Source organism: Anguilla rostrata, chromosome 14 (assembly GCF_018555375.3).
Source record: "Anguilla rostrata isolate EN2019 chromosome 14, ASM1855537v3, whole genome shotgun sequence".
Lineage (NCBI taxonomy): Eukaryota > Metazoa > Chordata > Actinopteri > Anguilliformes > Anguillidae > Anguilla > Anguilla rostrata.
Window position 1 is genome coordinate 22,302,264 of NC_057946.1, and position 26,099 is coordinate 22,328,362.

The following is a 26,099-nucleotide window of genomic DNA, read 5'->3' on the forward strand; positions in this document are numbered from 1 at the left end:
AGGAGGCCTGTCCTTAGTCCCTTCACCACAGAGCACAGTCCTGTTGCGCAGCAGACTGAAACAGGCTTTGTGTCAGGACATTCTAGCACCAGCTAAGGTGCTGAGCTCTCACTCAGTGAAAATGCATTGGAAAAGTGCATTGTGTTCTCTCTGGGTGAACGCCGGCTCAGGAACAGGTTTAAGAGACACGTGGAGGCTGGAGAGGGCCGTGTTTTCCACAGCAGAGCGGGCAGAGTCAGCAGGCTTTGGGCAGGAGGCCAGGGGGCCGGACCCAAACAGTGACGGCGGTTACGTAACAGCGTTCAGGAAGGGAGGGGTCACGGGCTGGGCACGCACTTCAGTGCATGTTGACGGGAACTCGATCCCAGCTGAAAGGGCTCCGTTATACTGTGGGGTGAAGGGGACGGTGTGCGTGTGTGTGTGTGTGTGCGTGCGTGCGTGCGTGTGTGTGTGTGTGTGTGGATGAGAACCTGTTAGCCTTCTTGAGATCGTGAGGCTCAGAACTTTCAAACTGTGCAGCGTTTACATAAACAGAATGAAAGCAGATGTAGGTTTCTCTGTGCTTCTTACATCACAACCTATCGTTCCGTAAAATAAGCCATTGAAACATTCCTCTGCATTGGGGAACTAAAAGTAGCTGAACACCGCAACTCATGGTCATATGAAACACTGCCCCAATTTCCTTACATTAGTTTCACTTTCCATAAGCACATACCTAGTTCTCTCTTCTCCAAGTCCCCTCTTTCTCTTTCTCTTTACGTAAAACAAAAAGTTCAAAAATGTCAAGGGGGTGGCGGTGGATTGAATGCGTAAAAAAAATAAAAATAAAAAACACTTCCCACAGAAAGACTTCTATCTTTGTTCATCATATGCTTAATGACCCTCTGAAGCCCAGTTGCAAAGTTCCACTGAGCATAGGCATGGGGACACCTTCACCACAAACCACCTTCCACATAACACCTGCTGCCCAACCATAGCTCTGGACCTCATACAACCAAGCCCAGAAAAATACTGCACGAACCACGGATCACATTCAATGACCCATGTGTTGTTCTGTACCTCTAGACACTTCTCTTTTCAAGTTCTATCAGTTTAATCACGAAGACAACCCCCAAGGGCCTGATGACTACACCCGACAGACACCACTCCAAATAAGGTCAATCTCCTTAGAACCATTCCCTTGTGAGCAAATTCCAAATTAGCATTATTTTTGTTTAAAATGGCAGTGCGCTGCTCATTCAGATACATTACTGTTGCTTCACTGATCCTTCACGCTGCCTAGCAACAGACTTTCAGTAAGGGGGATACTCAGCGCCCCATTCCCACTCCCCCATTTTATCCTCCATAGCAGATGCTCTCCTGGATGGTGAAAACGCTTCTAAAATTTAGGCCAAGTCATCCTCGGTTAAGATCAATGTAGCGCCTTTCTATAGTGAATTTCCAGTGGCTCGTCAACCTGACATACCAATGTCATATCAGACAGAGGAGCAAACAGAGCAGAACATAGTTTGCCTCAGGAATGTAAGAATTTACAAAACAATACAGTGACATTTGGAAAAGCTGCTGTGTGTGTTTTGTGCGTGATCATATTTACCTATCACTAGTCAAATATGACTAAATTAGCAGTCAGGACTGAAGGGGATGAAGAAACCACTAGTCTTAAATGTACAGATTTTTTAAATACCAGTAGCCTATATAGGCTTGAGTTTCTGGTTTATCAAGCGACCTTTAACAAGCAGGTTAATTAGCAAGTGACCCAAGATTACCTGCAATACAGAACAAACTTTAGGCAAATATGTTGTGCAGGAGGCATATTCCAAATAAAGTTTTACATTACTCAATATCCTGTTCAATAGAGCAATATTGAATGTATTACACTGTTTATTTACATTCAGGGTACACTTGTCTTGCTTATTTCAGTTATGGTTATTGTAGTAAGAGGTTTATATGACTAAAGTCATAATTGGAAATCAGAATACTTCAATATTTTTGGTAATTGTAACACAACCTACATTATCCAAACCATAATTTTTATCTTGAACCATGTCAACAAACAAGTACAGTTTGTTCAACTTCAGCAAGATAAGACCTCTACGATATTATCACAGCTAGCATAGCAGACAAGCTAGGTTACCACTTCTGCCAATTTTTCACTGTAGAGGAGCCAGAGTTTACTCACATGACTAAGATCAGAATTTGCACATATCATGCCTATTAAAATATCAGCAGGCAACAGTTCAAGCAACAGTCACTTATGAAACCAATTAGACATTGGGATTAAACAACAGACTGTTGAGACCACTGCACAAATAATGAATTCTTTACATCAAAGGCAAGAAGGAGACCTTTAGAAATGTGTGTGGAATTAAGGATAAGTAAAAGTGTAAATGGTTCCCAGCACATATGAAAAAGCTAATTATCTGAGAGAGGGCCCAACATGCCACGGCTACAGATCCTGCCTCCACAGCTAGAGGAGGAACAATAAGGCTTTTTTTCTCAAGGGAGAGCAACAGCCAAATAAATGATGCAAATGGCACTTCAAGCTGGGGTTGTTTGACCGGTTTAAGAGCCATTTCAGGCAATTTATTCAACAGGGAACACGTATCCTAAATTTACAAAGGAAAAGTGTACAACTGCAGTGACATTTTACAGAACCTAAACTAAACCAGCAGGTGGCTTTTTTTCCCCCAGTTACCCCAGCATTTTGGCCATTTCAGTTAACTGTGAATGTCCAAATGCTGCACTTCACAATTCACTGTGACATGAAGCACAACCTATTCTGCTTTTACAGTTTATTTAAAAACAGACAACAGGCCCAACTTTTTAAACAAACAAAACGATGAGCAACAGGTTACACTGCAGACAGACAAGGTCAACATCATATTTCCATTTTCCACAGGAAACAGAAATCGTTTATTAAGATAAAGATTTAATGAAGATCTTAGGGATGTTTTCTTGAGAGACATGAGATTTGCAACCGTTGGAAAGCCATTAGACGTTGACTCAGCGGGTAAGGCTTTAAATTTAGCTCTCACATGCTGGTTAAGAAACTCTATCCTGTGATTCAGGAGCTCTCACACACTGAGCTCTGCATGGCAGCCACTCAAACCTAATAATCCTGACTCACTGCACTCTTCCATCCTACCCTGGGAGAAATCTAAAAGTTTCCTTTACTTTACTTGAATCTTCTGAAACCACGGATTGGACCAGCGTGAGATTCCAGATGCAAAATAACTTTAACCAGCCAAATTATGTTACTGGCAAATCACTGCTGATAAGAAAAGAATCCAACAAATTGTGAACAATATATTAACTGAATCATGTATTATTATTTACAGGCAGCAGAATGTGTTCCAGTGCGAAGACAGGAGTTGAATTTCCTGTCTGTGCTAAATAAAAATATTTTTACATGTTTTGCAACTTAGGCCCATACTCGACATTGATGGGATGTTTTATGGACAGTGGATGTCCACACCCACACTATCTCCACAATATGAGGAAACAGATGGGGGAGTCTGAGGGGGATTTCAAAGTAAATTCTGCCAAAATATTCAGTGTTCCAGTTATCCATACTTTTCTCTGCAGCCTCTGCATGGAACAGGCACACTGACCATTACACTACAGGATTCTTCAGCAGTACAGAGTGCTTAAACAAAAGTAATCTTGGATGAGATGGCATTCTACCAAGTATCTAAAGCAGTTGAGGAAGCATGATTCCAGTTGTGTAAGAGCTACAGAATTCAAAGTGGCCTAATCTTAAGGCGCCAGTATACTCAAAACAAAACAGGAATTTTCAAGCAAAACAATTAGTTTCAAACAAAAGACAAACAAAAAGAAGTGGTGTTTTGAATTTGTGTAGAGCGGTTTGTCCAAGCCCCCAGCATGAACTGTTTGCAAACAGCCCAACAGTTCACAGACCTCCCCATGTCTGCAAATAGTCTATCCAAATATCACATGGTTGGTTGCGTCACGGCTGACCATCTGGGGAACAGAGGTCAACTTTATTTTCCGGTTCATCTCATCACTGAACTTCCCCATGGTAACATCCCTGGGGTCCTGACTGGAATACTTTTGAGAGGAATACTTCTGAACAAAAAGTTGCCAGGTTTGTGCAAGGCCATTGTCACCTTTATGATTCTTCGCGCAGAAATTTTAAAGACAATGAAATATGCTCAAATTCCTGGGAAAACCTTTCCACGAAGTTGGGTGACAATGATCTCGAGTTGTGCAAAGCAGCTTGGAAAAATCTGCGCAACAAGTTTGTGTGCTCCCCCACAGCAAGGAGTGACATAAAGTTAAGAACCTGGAGTTTGTATTGGGCATACTGACAATGGTGTTCTGTGACATGTTCACTGGTGGTTCTTTTCCGAAAATGTTTTACCTGATTTTGAGTATACTGTCTACTTTTAAGACTACCAGCACTGCAACAAGTGGCCTCAAGACAAAACAGGCCTACCTTACAAAAACACAGATACACATCAAGAGCAGTGGACTGTCTTTTCACACCTGGAAGGCCTTTTGATCTGAAAGCACATTTCTCCACCACCATCAGTGGTAGGAGGCCATTTCAGAAGGAGGTTTTCAATGCACAAAGCTATGCAGCACTAGACAGCAGCAGAAGCCTCCCTCGGATTTCCCCATTGATTAGAGAGCCGAGTGTCTTTTTAGGAGCAGACCAGCTATGCACGGAATGTGAACCTGTCACTTTGCTTCCACGGATAGGAGCAGCCTTCCCTGTAATGTCACTACACTTTTCTGCGCTGTGATCTATAGGGGCTTGTCCCTACAGGCCTGTGCAGCTAAAAGAGGATAGAATTCATGTGCAGTGAAGGACATTTGCTGATGTTTTTTATGACCAGCCAGCTTTATGATGGCCGGTATATGGGCATTCAGGGGTTTGTAAAGCAAGAAAATACACAAGCAGGTCCAACTCCAAAGAGGCTTGAATAGCATGCCACATTACGTTTCCAGAAACTGCACACATTAACTATTTTATTTAATACCATTTATTCACAATTATAAACATTAATATCAGTTTTGTATCATGTTGGTACTACTTTTCTTGAAAGCAGTGGTCCCAGGTCGCAAATGCCATATAAAATAGAACCAACCAAAAAGAAGTTCACACAATTTTTTGAGTACTTTTTTCTTACATTAGACCTCAAAATCTGCCCCATACATGCTATTATAATGCTAGCAGGTCAACAGAAACTTGTCCATGTATCTAAAATATTCTTCATCACACATAAAACCTTCCCAGGCCAAATTAAGACATACATTAAAACTGAAATACATAGCCTATTCTTTAAATCACAGAAAATTAACTGTCCCTTTAAGACCAAAATGCTGCTGCCACTGATGCTCTGTCTCCGCTCTCTGCAGACAGCTATAACTGCACTGAACTGATTTTCCACAACCAGCCATTACTGGTTTGTGAATTGATGTTATCAATAACAACATTTACAGTGATAAGCCTGTTTTTACTGTGATGTGTTGACCGTTTCTTTTGATGTTCATGTTTAACTGTAAACAATTACTCTCACATAAGAAGACCTAAGCCTATATGAACATGGTACATGCAGCATTAACCCACAAAGACGTTTAGACAATGTGAATAGCAATTGCTGTACATAAACTGTTTGGCCACAGAAAGAGAATACTCTTATTAGGCCTACATGTTTTGTTTTCTTCAGTACCATTTATCAGGTTCCGTTTCCAAAACAATCAGCCTTCGAGAGATGAGCTTAACTTGAACTTTTTCAGGGCAACACACATAAGTATCTAAGGTATGCAAACTACTTTATATGCAAATGAAACATACAGATGCTTGGTAAGTAAATCAACCCTCTGAACAGGATGTTTTTTGGAATGTTTTTGTTCAAAATTCTAAGCCAGTGTTCTAGAACTCTGAGTTAAGAACATTCTAGTCACAAATTTGTGAGCTTACATCTTAAAGGGTTAAGAAGAAATAAATGTTCCACATACAGTAATCTGTAATTTTGTAGATTTGTCTGTTTCAACTTTATAAAGTAAAACAACTTAATGTTTTATTTTAAGCCCTTCAAGATGGTTGGCCTACATAAACAATGTCACCATCATACTTCATGTGCCAGCAGTAAAACCACAGCCTTTGTTTTCTATAAACATGGCCTTCCTGTCGTCTTCAACAGCATCTCCAATTACCTCAGTTATCAAACTGGGGTTATTTCTGCACAAGTCACTCACTGAAAATGTTACTTTGGTGGAAAAGACTTGAAGCGAATCCAGACATTCTCTGCGTAAATGTTCACAATGCCACTTACATGGTGTTGGACTTTAACACAAATACACAGCGCGTTGAATTATCCTGCCTGGTTTATCGCCCTTGGGTCTGTTCGAGGGATTACTACACTGCTGAGTCTCCAGTGGAAAGGCTGCCTGTAAACACTGCCACGTGGTCAGTTATTCCACACACTGTAATGACTGAGACTCTCCCTGCTACTCCGACTGCTATACAAGTCAGAGCTCATGAATGTCACTGTGCCAAAGAATCAAAACCGTGGTTAAAATGGCCTCGCTCATCTGACATGCCAGGCTGGGCAGGCTGCAGTCCACAGCCACCTTTGGGGGTGGGGTGGGGTGGGGTGGGCGGGCTGTCAGAAGATATTTGCAGGTATTGAACCATAACTACAATCAGCTGCTGAGTGAAATGGGTTTTACAGTTTCTAACCATTGCTAGGTTTCTGGGCCAGGCGACCATATTGCTGCAATTACAGGCGATCTGTTAACGATGATGTGCCAAGTAAGTCACACTGACATTAACAGGCAATGAGATGAGCACTACCATTACTGTTATTCTAGCAAAGATCAGACCCAGGCACAGATTACAGGTAGGTCGGTTTTAAAAGATGGGAAGCACCGAAGGCAGCTGAAAGCTGTCATGTCTTACCTGCCCTCCCTGGCGCTCGGGGAGAAGCCTGCGGGATCACAGCGCACATCGATTAGCTAGCAGCAGGACCGTATGCCCAGCTCAGGATGGGCAGATGGTCCAGTCAGCCCCCCAGGCAGCACATTAATGAGCCAAAAGAGCCAGACTTCAGAACTGAAAAAACCCAGTTATCCCCTGTCTGCCTGTCTAGGGTGACTGCCTTCAGCATCTTACACATTTCTGCTAATACAGAAGACTATCACACATATGGGCCTAGTTTTATCAGAAATTAACACGCACTTGCCAATTCCAAATTGGGAGGAAAGAAAATTAGCATCTAACTCAGAACTATGCTCCAACAAACCAACTGGACAGCTTCCAATAAGCCAGGACCAATGATTTTTAGTTGCACAAAATCTTTATTGGCCCGAGTTCCTGACTGTCCAATCAGAACTAACATCTAAGGAAATGACACTGCTTGTCTTCAACCACCAAAAATATTCTCATTTCCAACAGGCTTGCAATGTTTTGTCTGTGAGGCTCAGTTCACAGGGAAGTTCAGCAAGTCCACAAGGTACACTCTCTTTGATTGGATAAGCTGCTAAAGGTTGTTTTGACTATAGCAGACAATTCTCAACTTAGCCTAAGGATGCACATCTCCAGAGCATGTCTGCTCACAGCGAACTAGACTTTATACCCCAGCTTCTTCTTCTAGGCTGGCCACACAGAATGAGAGGCACCTTATCTCAGGAATGGTCTGCCTCAAAGACTGAGCAGATTCTGAATCACAATCCTTTCACAGTATCCATTTATCAGGCCTGGCACATGTAGCATCTATCCATTTATCAGGCCTGGCACATGCAGCAGCTCATAACAAGGGGGAACCCCTCCCACAAAATGGGAGCATACAGCTGTTTCATTTGAACCAGTAAAGAAATGACATGTTGAACTCATTAATGAATCCCCATTACCAGCTAAAGTCTAAGAGGCTACTTCGGGTATCATTTTCAAGTCAAAAGTATAAACTAAAAAGTTATGTTTTTCTTCTTCATCATTTGGAAACAAAATTCTTTAAAACACTATTTTCTGAAGAAATTGCCAAACTGTCACATCTGTTATCTGGGCTGTACTTTGCTCCACTATTTCTTCATATGTCCTTAGATTTCGTACCAAAATGTATTGTTTATTCTTCAGAAACATTTCATGCAGCCTATTTTCTGACACGGGGGCTATGATGCCTCAACATGAAAGACGCAACTTACAAAACTACAAATCTCGCTATAGTTACAAAAACAAGACCCAGGTCCTTGGACATAATTACAGTACAGGTTCCAAAGGCATGCTCTTCCAGGGTAACATATCCTAATTTCAGTCTCCCTAACACAAATCAGCAACAAGTCAGGACAGAAAAGGCCAGAAATGCAACAGCTTATCCGAAATGCAACTGCTCAGACTGTGCCACCACCACAGTAAGCAAACCGTAATAAATAATACATAAACAGTTCCTAAAGCAAATGCAATTACAAACAGGTGCACTGATTAATAATTTAAGTATTTTCCTTCAAATTTTAAATATGACGAGGCTATATCTGATAGGTCTCCAGAAAAATGTTTTTCCATTTAAAATTTAGAAGACAGTGTGCAAAGTAAAACATGAAAACGGAAAATCAGATTTCAGCGTTTTAATTAAGTATACCTCAAATAAGGCATGCGAATAGGAAATTATATTGCATGAGTAACTGTAGGGGTGTCAAACTCCAGTCCAGGAGGGCCGCAGTGTCTGATGGTTTTTGGTGTGTTTCGGCACAAGTGATTAATTTAAGTCTTTGATTGGCTAGAGTCCACACACCTTCTTCTCAAGGCCTTAGTCGGCCACTGACTGAAAGGAAACTACAAATATCTGCAGACACTGCAGCCCTCCAGGACACATCTGTGTTATCGATTACCCTAAACATTTTTCCAATTATCAACACAACTAGATAGGCTACATACTTCCATACCGGTCACTGCAAACAGACAGGTACCCAAAATCCAAACCACTTTGCCCATGGGTAATGCAGAGGATTCCAGGTAAAGGCCCGTTCTGATAACTGTCGCGGGCATTTTCTGGAAAGTGTGTCCATAATATGAACAAAGGTGTTTTCATCCAGTTAGCACTAGCACTAGCACTCTAGTCAAATACGAGCTCACTGACATCAACAAAGCAAGCAGGCCTACTCAAACCATGGGTGGAGTGAAGAAGTGTAGAACATAAATACAGACAGGAAAAAAACATATTCAAAGCTTGTTGTGTGTAAAAGGCGGAATATTCTGTGGCAAAATCCAAACCGTTATACAGATAAATGAAATTTAGATTGGGTTCAGTCTATTCTGCAGAACCCATGCCCAATGTTGCTTTTGTCAAAGTACTGCTTTGTGCCAAACATGCTTTCCTTTCACCAGCTTACAATTTCAGGCCCATTCTTTTTTGTTCTCTTTTGGCAAAATGCCCCTGGAAAGCCCTTCACAATTATGCAAGTTGTGTTTGTAATCACCGAAACTGTTTAGCCGCGTCAGTCTCACCTAGATTGTGTGCCAAGCAGGATTCCCCTTCAAACCATTCCAGAGCATTTTCTATGAAACCTATGTGTCGTGATCATATTAGGGCTTCCAAAAATCTTTACAGCAATGTACAATGACTTTTTTCCACAACACACAGCTGGCCCAAATAGCCATAGCATAGCCTATTTATTTTTACTTTATATATAAATCTGATTTGCATTATGTTCTAGGTTGGCACAGGCTAACCTAGATTTAGAGATTTATTGTTGTGACACTTTCAGGCAGCTGCCTTTTCCCAAGCTTGGAAACGTCTTAAAATATAATAAATAAAATCACGCAGACTTCCCAAAACATTGTTGTTCTGCTTTAAACATATGTAAACATCATCAGGAGGGGAAAAAAAGGTAGCTATGGTGGATATCTAAACACCAGTTATCATGACTGTCTCACACTTATAAATCGGAATTCTTTTTGAATTTGCCAAAAAGAATTAAGAGCACCCTGTGTTATAAATGTGTGGATATAAGGAAATGTTGAACATAAAAAAAATGCAATATCAAAATCACCCAGAAATTACAATCTGAAACATAAATATTAGCACATTATTAATGGTGGCAGTAACCCCCAAGACCTATGAACTCTGATAAAATTACTTATCACCTGACTACAACTCTGATTCCAAAAGACACTTCCTTACACTATTGTTGTAGAACACATGCCAAGGTGTGAAATCATCCCAAAAAATCAGGACAGGTAGTAAACCGGGAAAAATGCAGAGGTGCCTCCGAATACGATCAAATAATGATGTTATCAGACAAGGGGCATCCCGTAGATCCATTCTGAAACCATTCCCTCAGGAAGTTGGAAACAGAAATTCTGGTTAAACATAACTCCCTCCTCTGAGTCGGGTTCTGCTCAAGGTTTGCCCTCGCTACAGTCGCCTTAAGCGTGGTCTTGTGGGGTTTAGGCCCTGATTTCTATAAGGCCACATTGTGTCAATGCCCTTTGTAAACAGCACTATGCAGATAAAATTGACTTCAACAGTGATTACCCTTTTTAAGCAAAATCATATTAAAATAAATGTAGGCTATAAGATTAAAATGAGTGTGTTATAGGACAGATGAATATCCTTAATTTCACCGGAACACTTGAGCCTAGATCTCATTCCAAATTATGGCATACTGCTGTTTTCCGACAAGTCAGCTCATCTCAGCCTTACACCAAGTTAATAGGCCGAACAATAAGGGATACGTTATAGTTTGTAAACACCATGCATGCTTGATTGTAAATTGGACCGTGTTGTATTACTCTGCTCAGACGAGTGAATGGTCCGAGGCAAAGTTAACTCCCCTTAACAATGGAAATGTTCTGCTCTTCTCTGTTGTTTTCCCAGGGCAATCACATGAGCTTTCACACCAAGTTTGTTTCCAATGTCCACATGCCATACCAGCATAAATTCACAACTTGTAAGATGAAGTGATGAAGGACACAGTTTTCAAGCTGGCCTTATTATTATAGTATTGTCCCGGGCACCCCACGGGTAGGTGAAAGTTCATCAGAGGTTACATGATACACACATTTGCAGCACTGAAAGGTAGCTATATAGAGGTACACTGTGGTATGTCAACAGGCCTGATGGCAGTTCTGGTGACAATGTGCATTTTACTAGAAGCCAGCCCACATTCCACGCATTGGTTATCTGTCCTTAACACAAGAGCATGAACAAAGGATGCTTTGATAAATCAAACAGTCCCTGAAATCAAATTTCAGGTCACACGCTAGATTTTTTTTTTTATTAAGGTAAGGTTAACATTAATAATTGAATTAGGCTATTCTGTTTCACAGCTGACCTTTACGCTATCAGTAAAGCCATGTAAACACCACGGGTACCTCATCCTCGTCTAACCGTTACCTTGCTGGCCAAATGAAAACTTAAAGGGCTGCGATAATGTAAAAGGGACATTATGAGATATATTTAATTAAAGCAGTACAGGGGCAGTGGCTAATTAACCAATTACTTTCACGTTTAAAGTACCTAAATGATTCTAATTGGTATACTTCACACTATAGAAAGATTTATCCAGGGAGTGTGAGGCTTGCTGTCCTGTCATTAAGTCAGCACAAAACAATGAAATTGGGCTGTAGTCTGTCGACTTTCCTTGCATCATCAAATGTTCTTACGCTCTGTTTTCCAATCACTCCGTCTCCAGCTGATACTGTCGGCCAATACTTTATCAAAGCGATTCACACGAAGACCATCTACAAATACCACACATTAGTTAGTAGACTCGCCTGCTCGCTATATTGCCAGCGTAGCTGGCGAGCAAATGGCCATACGCACACACAAGTCTTCGTCACGTTAGTACCAAGTGAACTTGGCAAGATACTTACGATGCCTCCTCTTTTTTATGTCTGGACACATGAATAACGTCGGTTTTACTAAGACGTTCGAAAGGTAAGTGACATGGAAATATGGAAAGAGGAAGGACAGAGCCCAAGACAGGAAACCAGGCCGGTTGTTCTAGCGTTAGCAAGCTAGCAGTAGTGCCACTGTGGTTGGATAAAATGTGCTGTATGAACTACTTAGTTATGTAACATTGTCCACACTAACACAGATGGTCTCTTTTTGCCGATAACTACGGACATCTGAATGCAAATGAACCGAAGATTGAGGTCGGTATGTTAACATCTGGCTAACGGTAAACAGTTGTTAATATCCCATATAACGTTACCAGCTCGCTCGAGTGCCATCTCGCCGCGTTGGTGGGATGGGGGTGGGAAGCGCTATCTAACGCGTTAGCTAGCTTGCTAATTAAGAAAACTTTCGCAAGCTAGATAGGTAAAGAACCACTTTATAGACGTAAAGTAACAAGACATCCAGCTGTCTGGCTAAGTTAACGTAGCTAAGACACTAACTTACTAGCTAGCCACTGCTGCTTTCTAGCTTTGTGGTAGACATCGCTTCGGTGGATTGCGTGAGACTCTGTAAAATGTTCCATTTAACCCGCAAATTAACAAGCGCCGTTCAACAGGAAAATAAAAATGAAATACTCACCCATGTCAAGAGGCTCTCGCACAATTCCACTCGATCCACGGACTCTAAGGTACTCATCGTAGGTAAATTAATCCACGATATAAAGCTAACAAGAAAACGTTATCCTTAAAATGAACACACAATAATAAAACCACAAGACGTCTGACTGGTTCAAAGACACAGCACTAGGGAAATTGCGAAATCAGAGTTTAGTACTGCCGCAAGTCCCACTCCCGTTTAATTGTTTTTTAAAATGTCTTTTGCTTATTAAATGAGTGTCTAAAAGCGAAAAATAATTATAAACATCAACGGAGGGACAGACACAGCTACTCCACCGGTTTCTCCCTCTCTTGCCTTCTCCTGGGTTTGTCGGGGTCCTACGAGTGCCACCCAGCAGAATTAGGACAGCCCAATCCTCGCAAGAAGTGCTCGAAAGCTTCGCAATAAAAAACGTTTACTTGGACAGCTATACTTTGCATATGTTTTAATTTGTGAAGACTACACAAACATGTTTGTGTTTGCTGAAAAAAAAACTAAATACTACAGGCAATACCGTAGATGGCACAACCCAGAAAGCCCTGCATTAGAATGCGGAAGTGGCATGATGACTAATTGCAATGTACGAAGACAGGTAACGGTAGCTACCAAAGTTAACGTAACTGAGAAAAACTGCTACGTCTTCCAAGCATTTAATTTTATCAGTTCCACCTTTGTACTGGTCAGATGTTTTACTTGTTTTTCTATTTTGGTGTATATGTTGCATAATTTAACGCACCCATCGATTACCTCCTGCTTGTCAGAAATATGGCTAGCATTAGCAAGCTACAGTGAACAGGAAACCAAGTTGGTTACATTACTCTAACCTACGTTTGTTGCAAACTGAACATTAGTAATCGTGCCCTAACTTAACAGGCTGTAGTTAGCTAATATATTGCAAGTTAACTCGCTTGTTAACAGTCACGTTTAGAAGTTAGACTATTGACGAGGGACCGAGGAATCTATGCCTGGTAAATAGTTGACGTTTGCGGTGATAGGTGGATGTTCCTGTCAGTGAAGGCATGCCTGGAGCTAAACAGTAGTTAGCAACGTCCCGGTAAGTCGTATTTATTGACGTGTCGCTAGAGTAGTTAGTGTTATTTAACTGGGTAATTCCCAATGTAAACAAGTATTTTGAAAACGTATAAAATTACCAGGTTATTTGACGATAGCTATCTAGCTCGTTGACATTCCGATAGTTCTCGAGCTAACTTAATCCGTTTGCATAGCGGAGGCTAAACCGATACTATAATTGCGAATAGAAAATTAAAATATTGTCGGTAGCAAAGTGTGTTAAAATGAACGGCCAGATATAACTACCATAGCAGGGGCTGGACGTCAGTAGTAAAGACGTGTAGCTTACTTTATGGTAACTGCTTTGGTAACGTTAGGGCTGTAATTTGCCAGCTAGCTCACAGTTATTTACAGTTCCCTTTACAAGTGTGCGAACGGTAGAATTAAGTGTGGTATTTATGCGTGCTATATACTTAAGGCATTTAGAATTGAAATCGACAATGAATATGAGGAAACAATAGGCAATCAGCTTTTATTTCATGTTGTTTACACAGCCAAGCTCATATTGAGTTGAGTCAGAGAAATACATCCTATGTGCAGCTTTGACATACAGTCCGATCAACCGAGGGTCACTAGAGAGCGATGAAACATGGTCTCCTAACAGACTGCGTCTTCCCGCAATCGCCAACCAGCCTACTCTTTAACATCAGATTGCAACTATACAACAACAACACCTGCTGTCACATGTGGAGAATATCATTGTAATGGCTATAAAAAGTACTAGCCTAAGTCTTATTTAACTGTCTGTTGTGTCTGCTCCTGTTTTTCAGGGGTCCAGGTTATGATACAGTGGAATGGACGAAACCCAGTGGGGGGATGTGAACTCCATGCAAGATGAGGATTCACTCATAGAAGGTGTCAGCAACCCAGTACTTGCTGTGGTAATACTGAGTGTTACATTTCTGGGTGGACTGGCAGTTCTGCTCTGCAGGTAAAGATTCATGAAGATAAGCCCAGTTATGTGCCTGCCCAAATCGGACAACTGAAAAACCATTGCCATTTTTTAAAGTAATCCTGGAGCCACTATTGGTTAACGGGTGTCTTTGTGTTCCCCTGATTAATAGTATAAATTCTTTGAGAATTGAGCCTCCATGATCTATTTTGGATTTCCCATGGTTCCGAGTTCTTTGAAAAAATAAAATATAATTTCACTTTAATTTTAAAGCATATGATCTTAGTGAAAATTTATGCAGTGAAATGTATTAATTTCAATAAGGAAGATATTTTAGCTGTGATACTGAACACACTTCATATCTATTACCGATTATAAAGAACACTTCATATTCTTTTTATGACCTTTAATTGTTCATCCTGCGTTTGTTATTTTACTCTGTGCAAAACCAAACGTGTTTTACACTTCATTGCTCATAGTATGATTGAAGGAATACGTTTGCTCTTATGAAACCACCAGGCTTTGCATTTGTTTAAATCCAAATATCTCTGACAATGGAGACTGCTCTCGGCTTGTTTTTCCTCAGAAATGAGCAGCAGAACATCCACCCAGAGAACCAGGAACACGTGAGAATCATCCGGCAGCAGCTCCAGTCAGAGCAGGTACAGGCTTTACACTGGCAGCTTACTTACTGGGCATCTAAAAAGTGAAAATTTAAAGTAAGAACCTGGTTGAATGTACCACATATTCCTTTGGGAAGTTGACTGCTACATTCTTGGTATGCCTAGGAAAGCTTTTCCTGAAAATGTTAATTTTCAAAGGCGTATTGCCTTTTGTATAGTTCAAATGCATCTACAGTATAATCAGATATAGTCTATATCTTAGGTGATAATGACCTACAGTGCTGTGAAAAAGTATTTGAAAAAGTATCCTGAGCAGCGATTACTTTTTGACTTGGGTAATATGGGTGTTTGGTAACTTTTTTCATTAAATAAATGAAATAATAATTATAAAAAATATGCTTTTTCAGGAATTGGGCAAATACATTTCACGGTACTGTATACTGTTAATTCTCAGAGAACAATCTTATGAACTCTTTTTGTCTGTCTTACCCCTGAATCTGAAAAAAGGCCAGTGTGTTTATTACAAGAACATGAAACATGCATTTGCATTGTTGTATGAATATTCTGAATGTTAAAAAGCAGTCAAGCCCCACTGGGAGGTATTTTTGATCCATTTTCATACTGGAAACATGTTGAAAGACTCTTGTGAGCATGTATAAAGAAATCTTTTGAAGATTGTGTTGAGTACTTCCTGCCATTGTGTTTAAGCTGCATTAGTGCATGTTTATTTTGATTTTGCCCTAGGATGCACCTGGAGAGCCCAGGCACCAGTTCTACACGGACATGTCCTGTCCTGTGTGCTTACAGCAGGCTTCCCTGCCTGTGGAAACCAACTGCGGTCACCTCTTCTGTGGTCAGTACATAGCAGTGCTCTGACCTACCAAATGTGAAGTCTGATTTTTCATGCAGTTAGACATGATAACTCCTGAGGGGAAAATAGCGAGGCAGGCATTTTTATCCTGTCTTCTCGGATTTTCTGGTGTAGTCATTAACAGAAATATAGAACATTTATATGGACATTTCTAGGCAGATGTATCGGATTGCATTTGTAGCCATCAGCGAGATATATTTCTGGTAGCCCTTGCACTAGCTGTCACTGCCACAGCTATGGCATATTTATGGGTAATAATAACATCTTGATGTCAGGCACAGACAACAGATGCACATATATCTCTCACCCCAAAGGAGTTGGCACCTCCCACTATAAAATGCAATGTGTGCTTGTGTTATGACCAGGTGAGTGGAGTTTGGCCAACCATTAGCAGAGAGCAAGAATATAAAAATCACTCGCTCCGAAACATGTTTGTGCAAAAAGACAAGGATTTTTCTCACAGCATTTTCTGGAGCAGCATGACTTTCCATTGAGGTGCAGAAATGAAACTGTGGAATTTGGCACACAGCATTAATTCAGTTGGAAGTAAGGAAGGAATGTTAAATAAGAGGTATGAAGACATAATGAGGTGACGTACCATGAAGAGCGGCTGAGGTCCTGCTGTTGAGATGGGCTTTACCCCAGCCAGCCACGCGTAGTTCTGAGGTCCATGTGTGTCGATCAGATGACAGGGCCTCACTGCACTGATACAGAACATTTAGGGATGGGAGATCCATTATTAACATACTGCTGTTTTTAATAACCTATCAGTTTTTTATTTCCTCTCTTTTTCTGAATTGTTCCAGCAGCCACATAGTTCTTTTATTGTGTATTTAGGTGCATTTGTTGGTCGGTTGTTAACTTTGAGTAGTTTAACATTGTACTGCTTCATCTTCAGGTGCCTGTATCATTGCATACTGGAGGTACGGATCATGGCTTGGAGCAATAAACTGTCCCATCTGTAGACAAATGGTGAGAATTGGAGGTTCATGACTTGGTGGGCAATACAATAATCTTACGTACACTACATGCACAAAGTAGTAATGCTGTCTATCTGTATAGCATTACTGCTTTGTGTGTGTAGTCTCTGCAGAAAGCTGCAGTCCTTTGTAGACCACTAAACTTTATCAGTCTGTTTTATTGTTAATCTGTTATGGTCCGTATTATTAGTTCTACCTAGCTCCATTCCACAGATGTCACTCACAGAAGCTTTCTACTTAATGTCAGTTCAGTAAACACATTGCTTCTTCACGTTACAAAATAGAACAGTTACTGATTGAGTGTATGATTTTGTAGTGGTATGTAATGAGTGGTTGATAGGATAGGTTTTTAAATAGTGTCTGTTGCAGTACATTTAAATTATTATTCATTAAAAATAGTCAATAAAAATGTAGTCGTAGCAGCAGGCCTGTTTCACTTATGAAAATTTAACAGTGTATTGTGTTTCTCTTGTACTATCAGGGTTATATTGGTGATGTGTTATCATGGCCTGTACTGAAATGTCAGGTTTGGGTCTATTGCTCATCATGGTTCTGTGTTTGGTTTACAGGTGACCCTGCTGTTCCCGCTCTTTCAGGAGCAACCCCTGCCAAATCAGGCACAGGATGGCCAGGTTGAGGCCAGACAGATCCTACAGGATGTCAACGACTACAATCGGAGGTTCTCGGGTCAGCCAAGATCTGTGAGTGCATCTTCTTCGTCTTTATCAACACAGTTAGACAACTGTGTGCAGATGCACATAAAATGTGAAGGCTGGTTCTGAGCTTGTATTGTATCTAATGGGTAAGAATTTCCTTGTGGGTAACGGGTTGAATCTGTACCGTAACTTGGCTGTAAGTGATTTAAGTCTAGCTATAGCTCCTGCCGGGAGGGTGAGTGAGTGTCCCCTTGTTTATGTAGATTGGAAACCTCTTGACTTCGCCATTCTCTTTGAGTATTGTAACAAATGCTAAATAGATGCTAACATGGTTACTTATATTCAGATTTTAAAAAATGTTATGACAAACTGGAATATTGTGGAGCGCATGAACATGATGAGTATTCTTACGTGATGAGTTTTCTGCTTGCACAGGGTTTTTTTTCCTCATCGTCGTTGCTGGAACTGGACACGTTTTGAAACGAGCGGTTTTTTTTTGTGTCCTCAGCTTATCGACCGCCTTCGCGACGTGCCCACCCTGCTGCGCCACGCGTTCCGGGAGATGTTCTCAGTGGGCGGGCTCTTCTGGATGTTCCGCCTCCGCATCCTGCTGTGCCTGGTGGGGGCGCTGACGTACCTGGCCTCCCCGCTGGACTTTATCCCCGAGGCGCTCTTCGGCCTGCTGGGGTTCATGGACGACCTGTTTGTGATCCTGCTGCTCTTCATATACATCTCCATCATGTACCGCGAGGTGGTGACCCAGAGACTGGCTGGGTGACCTCCCACGTTGGCGCAAAGGCGCTTTAGGGCGGCGGTCCTGCTGGCTTTCTGGGCCTCTCGTCTCAGGAGATTCTTTTACCTCAAACTCCACCAGCATTCAGTGACGCCCTGTTGGTCTGTGTCTATTACCAGCGAGTCCTCTGATGTCACATTTTACTGTCTTACATCAGCTCCCGCACGCATGAGTCATCGTCCTCCGACTCATATCTGTGAGCGGACTTATAGGCAGCGGTGTGATAAGAGGCAGCGCTTGACATTACATTCTTTGGTGAGCACGTGCGTTTATGCGCTCTTCTAAATCGATAACAAAGATGAAGATTACAGAAATTAATGATGCTATACACATCAGATTGGGGATTACAATTTGGGGATAAAAACGCATTAAAAATTGTTTTTGTCGAACATACCAAGCATCTGCAGTATTACATGCATTTTCTAAATCCAGCTAAATGTTCCGTTAGTTTCTCTTATACCTGCAAAATTGTTCTAGGCAACTTTAAAAATAATTTAATGGTAGTAGAGATCATGTCAAACATAATGATAAAAATATTTCTGGAGCAGTTTTAATAAAGAATACGAAATGGCCACAGACACTCTGGAAGCACTCAGCCTGATAAGCAGAGCATAAACGCAAGATAGCAGAAAAGCTTACCAGCAGGGGCTTCAGTTTCCGATGTCCCAGCGCTGGTTCTTCACTGACTGATGGAGCTGTTCACTGTCTCCTTGCCTTATTTCCATTCATCATGCTGGTGGAGTTGGTCACACTTTAATTTAAGGGGTTGTTTGTATTGCTTACTAATGCATGCATTACCACTTTCAACATGAGCTTTGAGGACTTTCACAGACCAGGCAATACACAGGTAACTCATAACCCTCTTATTGGTTGAAAATCTTTATGTAATCTTTACAATCTCTGTATTATATTCCATCCAAACAAGTACTGTGTCCAAGTGCTATATGCATGTTACATGATGTAACTTTACAGAACTGTTCATATTTTGCTATATGCCTTATCTGCTAACATTGTGGTCTGTAAAATTGCAAAAGACATCATTAGTAAGTAATACCACTTGAATACCATGTTTACAGTGTAGATACGCCCTTACATTAAAGTGTGATGGTGGAGTTTACCTGAGACAGAACAATTGTCAAATGGGAATATCTCCCTGATTATCTATATGCGACAGTGGCTGTATGTTTGTAATTATGGTGGGATGTTTCTGTTGATAATGAGAAATTGTTTTTCTCTATTAAAGCAAACCGTGCTTCAGGCTTGTATTTTGAAAATTCAAATAAATATTGATGATTAGGAGAAATTCCTGATGAATTAACCCTGTGTGTGCTTTTTCTTCAGTCGTACTTTGTTTCATGTTCTGAAAATGTCTCACTTAATACAGTGGTGTTCAGTATTGTATGTATATTGAGATTAAATTCCAGATCATTGCACTAATGTCCCCTTTAAACACAGGCAATCAAAGTCATGTATTAACATGAAATAGATATGTTTTAGAAGGAATTAATGTTTACATGCGTTTTCTTGTTCTCAAATGAAAATAATTGTCAATTTGACTTAGTTTGTTTTTGCTACTACTAATTTCATGTGTGAAATGTATTTTATTCTAGGTTGTGTTTTTTTCTCCTCCAGTTTCATTTGCTGATTCAGCACTAGAAGTACCAGTGATGTTGAAATGGTAAAATGCTGGAAAGATCATAGATGGAGTATTTTTCAGCTCATTTGCCAAACACAGTGTAGAGGGCTTATGAAGAATGCGTCAGCGTTCATGCTCTTGGCTCCCTTTCAGGGTATTAATGTGATGTTTCGATGTTCTTATCTTTTAAACTATCTTGACAGACTATTCAGCCATTTCCCTCGTTCCCTAGCCTCAAGCCCTCGTAGTTCATTGCTATTGACGCCTGTGATGTCTATGAGCTGTTGGTGATACACTTGATAGGAATCATATTCCAGTGCCAAATTGGAGGTAAAATTTAACACGATCATTCAGACAACGGTGAATCAAATTGAACAATTTACGCATTATGTGCAATCATCTGTTTTTTATTTTGTGCTAGCTGTGCTGAATCAAGTACCCAGTTTGTGAGTGACTAATCTACAGCTTATTACACTTAAGAGTGAAGCTTTTAGTGTTGTACTGCTGAGGGACAAGTATACCAAACCTGGGATCTTTGTGGTACACTTGTGATTTCAGATTGATTTTTTATAAACTGAATTTTCGGTTGACTGCAGTAGGGTCTGTTAAGCCCCTGTTGTGCTTCGGGTATTTTTGGGGCTTGCGGAATATCCGAGCACAAGACCATCTGGGCTGTCAAACGGAATGTCTGCAGCTGGTTTAGTGCATGTTGGTGGAGCAAATACATGGTCAGTCTTTTTACTCTTTGAAGCCGGGTTACCCACCTCTGGTTTAAACACTCGTCAGATGCGCAGCTGAAAGATCTGAATGCGTCAGAGAAAGTTTAGTTCCATCCAATGAAATGGTAAAACCTGTCGACAGCATTGCAACATAAAAACTGGGTGTGTTAATGTTCAGAACATGTTATACAATTTTGTGACGAAAGCTTTTTCAAACCCCCCTCTTGTGCAAACCTGTTCTTGCCTCAGCATGATTAACTCATGAACCATTTCCTCCAATGTAAAAGCAAAACCATATGAACTTTACATCACATTGAGGTTAAAAGCGACCACTTTTGCTTGTGTCCAACATTACATTTAGCACACACAGCATTGTAAATGACTGACAACTGTTGGTTATTTGAAAAACAGCTTCCAGCATTAGTTGTAGTAGATAATAAAGACACTTATCCATTTCCACTTATCCATTTCCCCATTTCAGTGATGCTTCCTGTACGTCTCTCAAATTAATCACGTCCTTAACGAGGATTAACCACAGGTCCAGACGGGAGGCAACAATTTGCACGTCCTCTGCTGACATAATCTTTTTGACCCGCTTCACACCACATGCTGTGATGTCACCCTCAAGTGCTTCAACACACCATCATGGTGGTCATGCTTTTCGTCCCCCATAAAAGAAGCAGTATATTTTGAAGCTGCTGATAAGTCAATAAAGGGTTCAGAGGTACTTAGTTTCAATTTCAAATCCAGAAGTTCATCTGATAGCCAAGAAAGGTCTTGACAAGTTGGGAAACATTTTCATTCCCCTTGCTTCTGAAGCTAGATATGGAGACAGAACAGGCTGTGCACCCCACCGAGAAAGAATATTACAGCTGGGGGGTACCTTCATATTAAAGCTTTAAACTAAGATGAGGCTAAAAGATTCAAATATTTCATCAGATTTCCTTCATTGAAAAGGTGTTTTGTGCTGATAGCAGCCTTATATACCTAACTCTACAGCATCACCACAGGTGTACAAGCTAATTACAGAGAGACAACCAATTAAGCTCATTTTTTAGATTGGCTATTAACAAGCACTTAAGGCAAAAAATCCACAGAGTAATATATATTTTAAGTAGAAATGGATTACACTCTTATTTTAGCCCATTGATGTAAAAAATAGAAGTGTGCAGATCTAAAAAATTCAGTAATTACATTCTGGGAAAAACCTGCACTCAATATTTGTATTTAAGATAAAACTAAAATACTCAAACATTTCAGCGTGCTGACAGCAGTCTATATACAATACTTAACTCCTCAGCATCACCACACGTGTACAAGCTTATTAGAGAGGAACTACTAATCAGAGCTTTCATTTTCACGTAGACGATTAACAAATTGTTAACTAGTCGCAGGAAAGCCAATAAGCAATAGACATTTTAAATAGAAATGGATTATCCTCTTCTTGCATTTATTTGACTTTAAAACAGAGGTGCAAATAATTCAGTGTCCTAAAGAATTCAATAATTACATTCAGGAAAAACCACACTTAATGTTTATAGTTAAGATGAGACTAAAAGATCCAATAGTCTTGGCATGTTGCTTTCAATATCAATACAACATCAATTGTTCTGAAAAAGGTTTGAGAAAGCTTTCACACTAATCATCTGACTGAAAATTGGAAAGGAGAGTGCAGTACCTCTCATTTCTGGCTTTTCCTGGTTTGAGGGAATCATGTAATTTGAGGGAATACCTTATCAGTGGTCTCCAACCCTGGTCCTGGAGAGCTACAGGGTCTGCTGTTTTTTGTTTTCAACTTAAAATCAGCACCCAATTGTGACCCAAGACACCAGGTGAGTCGAGTTAACTGTGTAATCAACTGCTCTAATTGATTCAATTGAAGTGCAGAGTCACTATGAAAACCAGCAGACCCTGTAGCTCTCCAGGACCAGGGTTGGAGACCACTGCCTTATATGGTCGGTAGATGGCAGCAGATGTCTGCCAGCTACATAATGAGAGCAGAAGAGCTTTGTGATGACAAAAAGCAAAACTAACATATGAACAGAACCATGTGGTTTTTCAACTTAGTCTTTACATTTAATATTAAAAATGAAACTGCACATAACAACAAAACTAATTTCTTTAAATGTCATGGAGGATTTTATAATGACATGTTTTACAAAAAAATAATTTAGCATGTAATAAAAATTATCTGTTTGAATGTCCTGTGACTGTGGATTTTCAAATTACCACTTTTGTGAACAATCAATATATCTGTTTAAACAAAAGTTTTTTAACAGTTTTCCTTCCCTCTACTCCTGCACTTTAGTAATAATATGAGTACGCGGATGGACAAACCAAAAACTAGTAGAGCAGTTAATACAGTATGATATTTGAATAGTCAAACATTAGAGCCCTTGCTCACAGGAAGTGCAGTCTTCTGCAAGTTCTAACAGGGATAAAAACTGAATTGGAATGCATAGGAAACTACCTTTATCTTTGCCTCTTCTAGTGTATGATCCAATGTGAGTGATCCAGATGCTTCCGATTTATAGTATTGGTCTCATTTGTTGCATACCTGACATAGCATTCCTCTGAGTCAGGGACACTAAATGCTTCAGAGGGGTGGGGAGATGTACAGTCACACAGGCAGTCATCAACAAGGACATACCTATCATTTTAACAAGACAGACTACTCTCTGATCAAACAAATCTTTAATCAAAGAATGACTTGGTACTGGACACTACTAAACTTGATTAGGACTGGGCATTTCAGCAGTGTATTTTAACTGCATTAGCTTTTTCCATTCCTCTTCCGTGACAGTGACAAATCAGATACAGTACTTGTTGGTTTTGCCAAACCTAAATTTTCAAAAATCTAATTTTGAAAAGTGCTTCCAGTGATCTTAGCCTCTGTGCTGCAGAGGGACAATTAAAGATAAGACAAGAAATGTGAACTTATTAGCAGAACAGAAATGTGTTTAAATTTAAAATCATTGCTGTTCTTCTTTTCTGTCCATTTATAATGCACTGCATGTTTTCCATTAAGATAAGTGAAGACAGATAAATGGTTGTTCTATAATTAAGGTCATGAGAATGCTACTCACTTATCCTGTCTAAACTTTCATTACAGTAACTCTACCTTTACCTTTTATGTGGCAGAGTGATTTTATCCAGAGTGACTCAGGTTACTGAAAGGTTAGCGTCATAAGTGCCAACAAATTCTAAGAAAACAAAGTAACATAAAACTTGCATAAATGTGTTGTTCAAAATGAAACACAAAGTGCACAGCAGGGAGAATGCACAGAGAAGTTCAAAAAGAGCGTCAGAGCATTACTAGCATTGACCAATTTAATAAATGGGGGGATGGGGGTACAAGTTGTGCTTCTGTATTTTCTCCTGATCTAGTCTAGCAGTGCTATTTAAATTGAACATTCTCAGAAAACTAGTGGGCTGTTGAAACAGCCCACTAGTTTGTGAAATACATTATTTCTATATATATATATATATATATATATATATATTATTTTTTTTTACAAAACATTGAAGGAAGACAAGCTGAGACTTCATTCCACCTTCTCTGTCTCCGCAAATTAATATTCACATTTAATAACTGCTCAGCGCACCCCAGCAGTCAGTCTTACTGTTATTGTCAGAACTTGTTATAACTGAATTTGCTGCACATCTCTACAGCATTTCAGCCGTAAGCAGTACTTACGGGCCTACATTTTCAAAGCTACGTCTACGGGGAACAGATCACGAGTTTGTTCACGTATTAAGCGGGAGGCCCTTAAAGACGTTTCATTTATGCATTCAGTCCTGCCCAGGGATGGGTTGGCTGCTTGGAACAGAAATGGACACACCCAGAGAATAGAGTGAACCTCACATAAATGTGTTTTTCTCACGCCCTCCTGTTCATCTGACTCAAGGGTGTTGACTCTGGACTGACCTCACAGGCTGCACTCTTGCTACGCCCAAGTGATTGCGGCCCAGTTTCCCCGCAGTCCAATCTGACCCCAGCAGCCCACAGGTCTTGGGTGTTACTCTAGTGATCAATCTTACCTTTTTTCCCCCGCTCATGTTCTCGACAGAGCCAGCACAGTGCTCTTTATGACGCTTGCGCTTGGAGAGTCTTATGGACTTACGGTATGGAACTTGTGGAAAGTCTGTTCCTCTCTAACAAACATGGATTTTATTTTTCCTCTGCTTTCTGTCACCCAACGAGCCATTCCAGAAGTTACTGACATACTGCTGCCGCTGCTGCCAGGGTCAGGGGCAAGCCCCAGTCTGTCTGTGGCCCCAAGCAGCAAGGGCTCCAGGAACGAACCCATAACTCATTCTACGAAAAAATACTTTTAGCTGGCACAGAAAATGTGTTGTACATGTGTCTATGGTGATTCAGAGAGTAAATCAAATGGCAGGGCTGTATATCCATCCGCCAGGCATGGGGCCAGACTAAATTAGTTTCATGTGTATTTTATTACTGTGAAGGCTCATTACACGTACCTGTATAAAGGACCTGCCCATTTTTAAAATAAAAGGACAGCAGACAGTCAGGGCCAGCCACCCAACAGACTGGGCCACACATATTGACTAAACTGCTACACCTACATTTATTATACATCTAATGTGACACAAGCAAAGGCTACCTGATTAGCCTTAATTTACATGTACTGTACTGTACTTTCATGAATTCTTACATCCATAGAATTTTGGAGGATGGCATGGCATTTGAACTATTGTACGACAGTTTATCAAGTCTGGCCTCAGGGGAAAGTTAGGCCTAACTTAGGATCAAGCTGGAGAGAATTGACATGACTGCTATAACACATCTAGAAGAGACAATGCAAGGGATTGAGGGGTTACAAATGTGTTTATATTTTTATGAAATTCAATTTTTTATTTATGGATTACACATTTTAACCATCCAGGGGAAAGAAAAACATACACAGACAAATTCCAATGAACCCAAGATTCTGAGAATCGCTTGTGGTGCACTTCAGGTCCATAACAAAGGCATATCTACAGATATGATACTATAAATGAAGTGTAGGTGTCATTTTAATCATGATAAATGGTTTTTTAAAAATGAAAGGAATGAAGAACCCAGCTTGTGGAGAAAACAAATACGCTTGGGTGTATCTGTACTCCAGGCAGATCTCAAGTGTCACACATGATAACCAAGGCAAGCAAATCTACAACAGCGACACTTCCTGTGACCATACTCCCTTCATCTGGTCCTGTCAAACTGTGAGCTTCATTCTATCTATATCTGCAACAGATCCACATGCCAAAAAATGTGGAAATGTCAAAATAGGCACATTCTGTAGTATGCACACTTGATAAGATCATAAAAAA

General features: G+C 40.4%; 2 protein-coding genes and 2 long non-coding RNA genes across 13 annotated transcripts in view; 1 reads left to right on the top strand and 3 right to left on the bottom strand.

The window, feature by feature from the left end:
• Positions 1-13,015, bottom strand: part of hook3 (hook microtubule-tethering protein 3) — a 42,811-nt gene extending 29,796 nt beyond the window's left edge. The window contains exon 1 of one of the 6 annotated variants that reach the window (XM_064308347.1): positions 12,504-13,015. In XM_064308347.1, the coding sequence (XP_064164417.1) occupies positions 12,504-12,560 (57 nt within the window). In that variant the 5' untranslated portion in view covers positions 12,561-13,015. The remainder of the gene's footprint in view (positions 1-12,503) is intronic. The other 5 variants (XM_064308345.1, XM_064308348.1, XM_064308349.1 and 2 more) reach the window with 5 other exon arrangements.
• On the top strand, positions 13,007-19,725 carry rnf170 (ring finger protein 170). 5 transcript variants are annotated; one of them, XM_064308353.1, is made up of 8 exons: positions 13,118-13,200; positions 13,517-13,575; positions 14,363-14,523; positions 15,071-15,146; positions 15,852-15,960; positions 16,877-16,950; positions 17,528-17,659; positions 18,123-19,725. In XM_064308353.1, the coding sequence occupies exons 3-8, from the start codon at positions 14,387-14,389 to the stop codon at positions 18,390-18,392; spliced, it is 798 nt and encodes a 265-aa protein (XP_064164423.1). In that variant the 5' UTR covers positions 13,118-13,200; positions 13,517-13,575; positions 14,363-14,386; the 3' UTR covers positions 18,393-19,725. The 5 variants fall into 5 exon arrangements, with proteins under 5 accessions (XP_064164425.1, XP_064164427.1, XP_064164424.1 ...); XM_064308355.1 differs by lacking the exons at positions 13,118-13,200; positions 13,517-13,575 and adding an exon at positions 13,007-13,113; XM_064308357.1 differs by lacking the exons at positions 13,118-13,200; positions 13,517-13,575 and adding an exon at positions 13,022-13,101.
• Positions 16,424-18,160, bottom strand: LOC135239593 (uncharacterized). The gene is made up of 2 exons (XR_010325420.1): positions 18,026-18,160; positions 16,424-16,682 (listed from the first exon to the last, which is right to left on the bottom strand). It is a non-coding gene; the product is annotated as an uncharacterized LOC135239593 (long non-coding RNA).
• A 614-nt stretch (positions 19,726-20,339) lies between the features above and the next one.
• On the bottom strand, positions 20,340-22,593 carry LOC135239592 (uncharacterized). Its single transcript, XR_010325419.1, has 2 exons — positions 22,441-22,593; positions 20,340-20,894 (listed from the first exon to the last, which is right to left on the bottom strand). It is a non-coding gene; the product is annotated as an uncharacterized LOC135239592 (long non-coding RNA).
• Between the last annotated feature and the right edge of the window lie 3,506 nt (positions 22,594-26,099).

Bases quoted from the DNA above. Each gene is read 5' to 3' on its own strand.
- rnf170 (XM_064308355.1), top strand. From the start codon at position 14,387: ATGGACGAAACCCAGTGGGGGGATGTGAACTCCATGCAAGATGAGGAT. The intron at 15,147-15,851 runs GTACAGGCTTTA...ATTTTGCCCTAG, and splicing joins AGCAGCTCCAGTCAGAGCAG to GATGCACCTGGAGAGCCCAG. The intron at 17,660-18,122 runs GTGAGTGCATCT...TTGTGTCCTCAG, and splicing joins TCTCGGGTCAGCCAAGATCT to CTTATCGACCGCCTTCGCGA.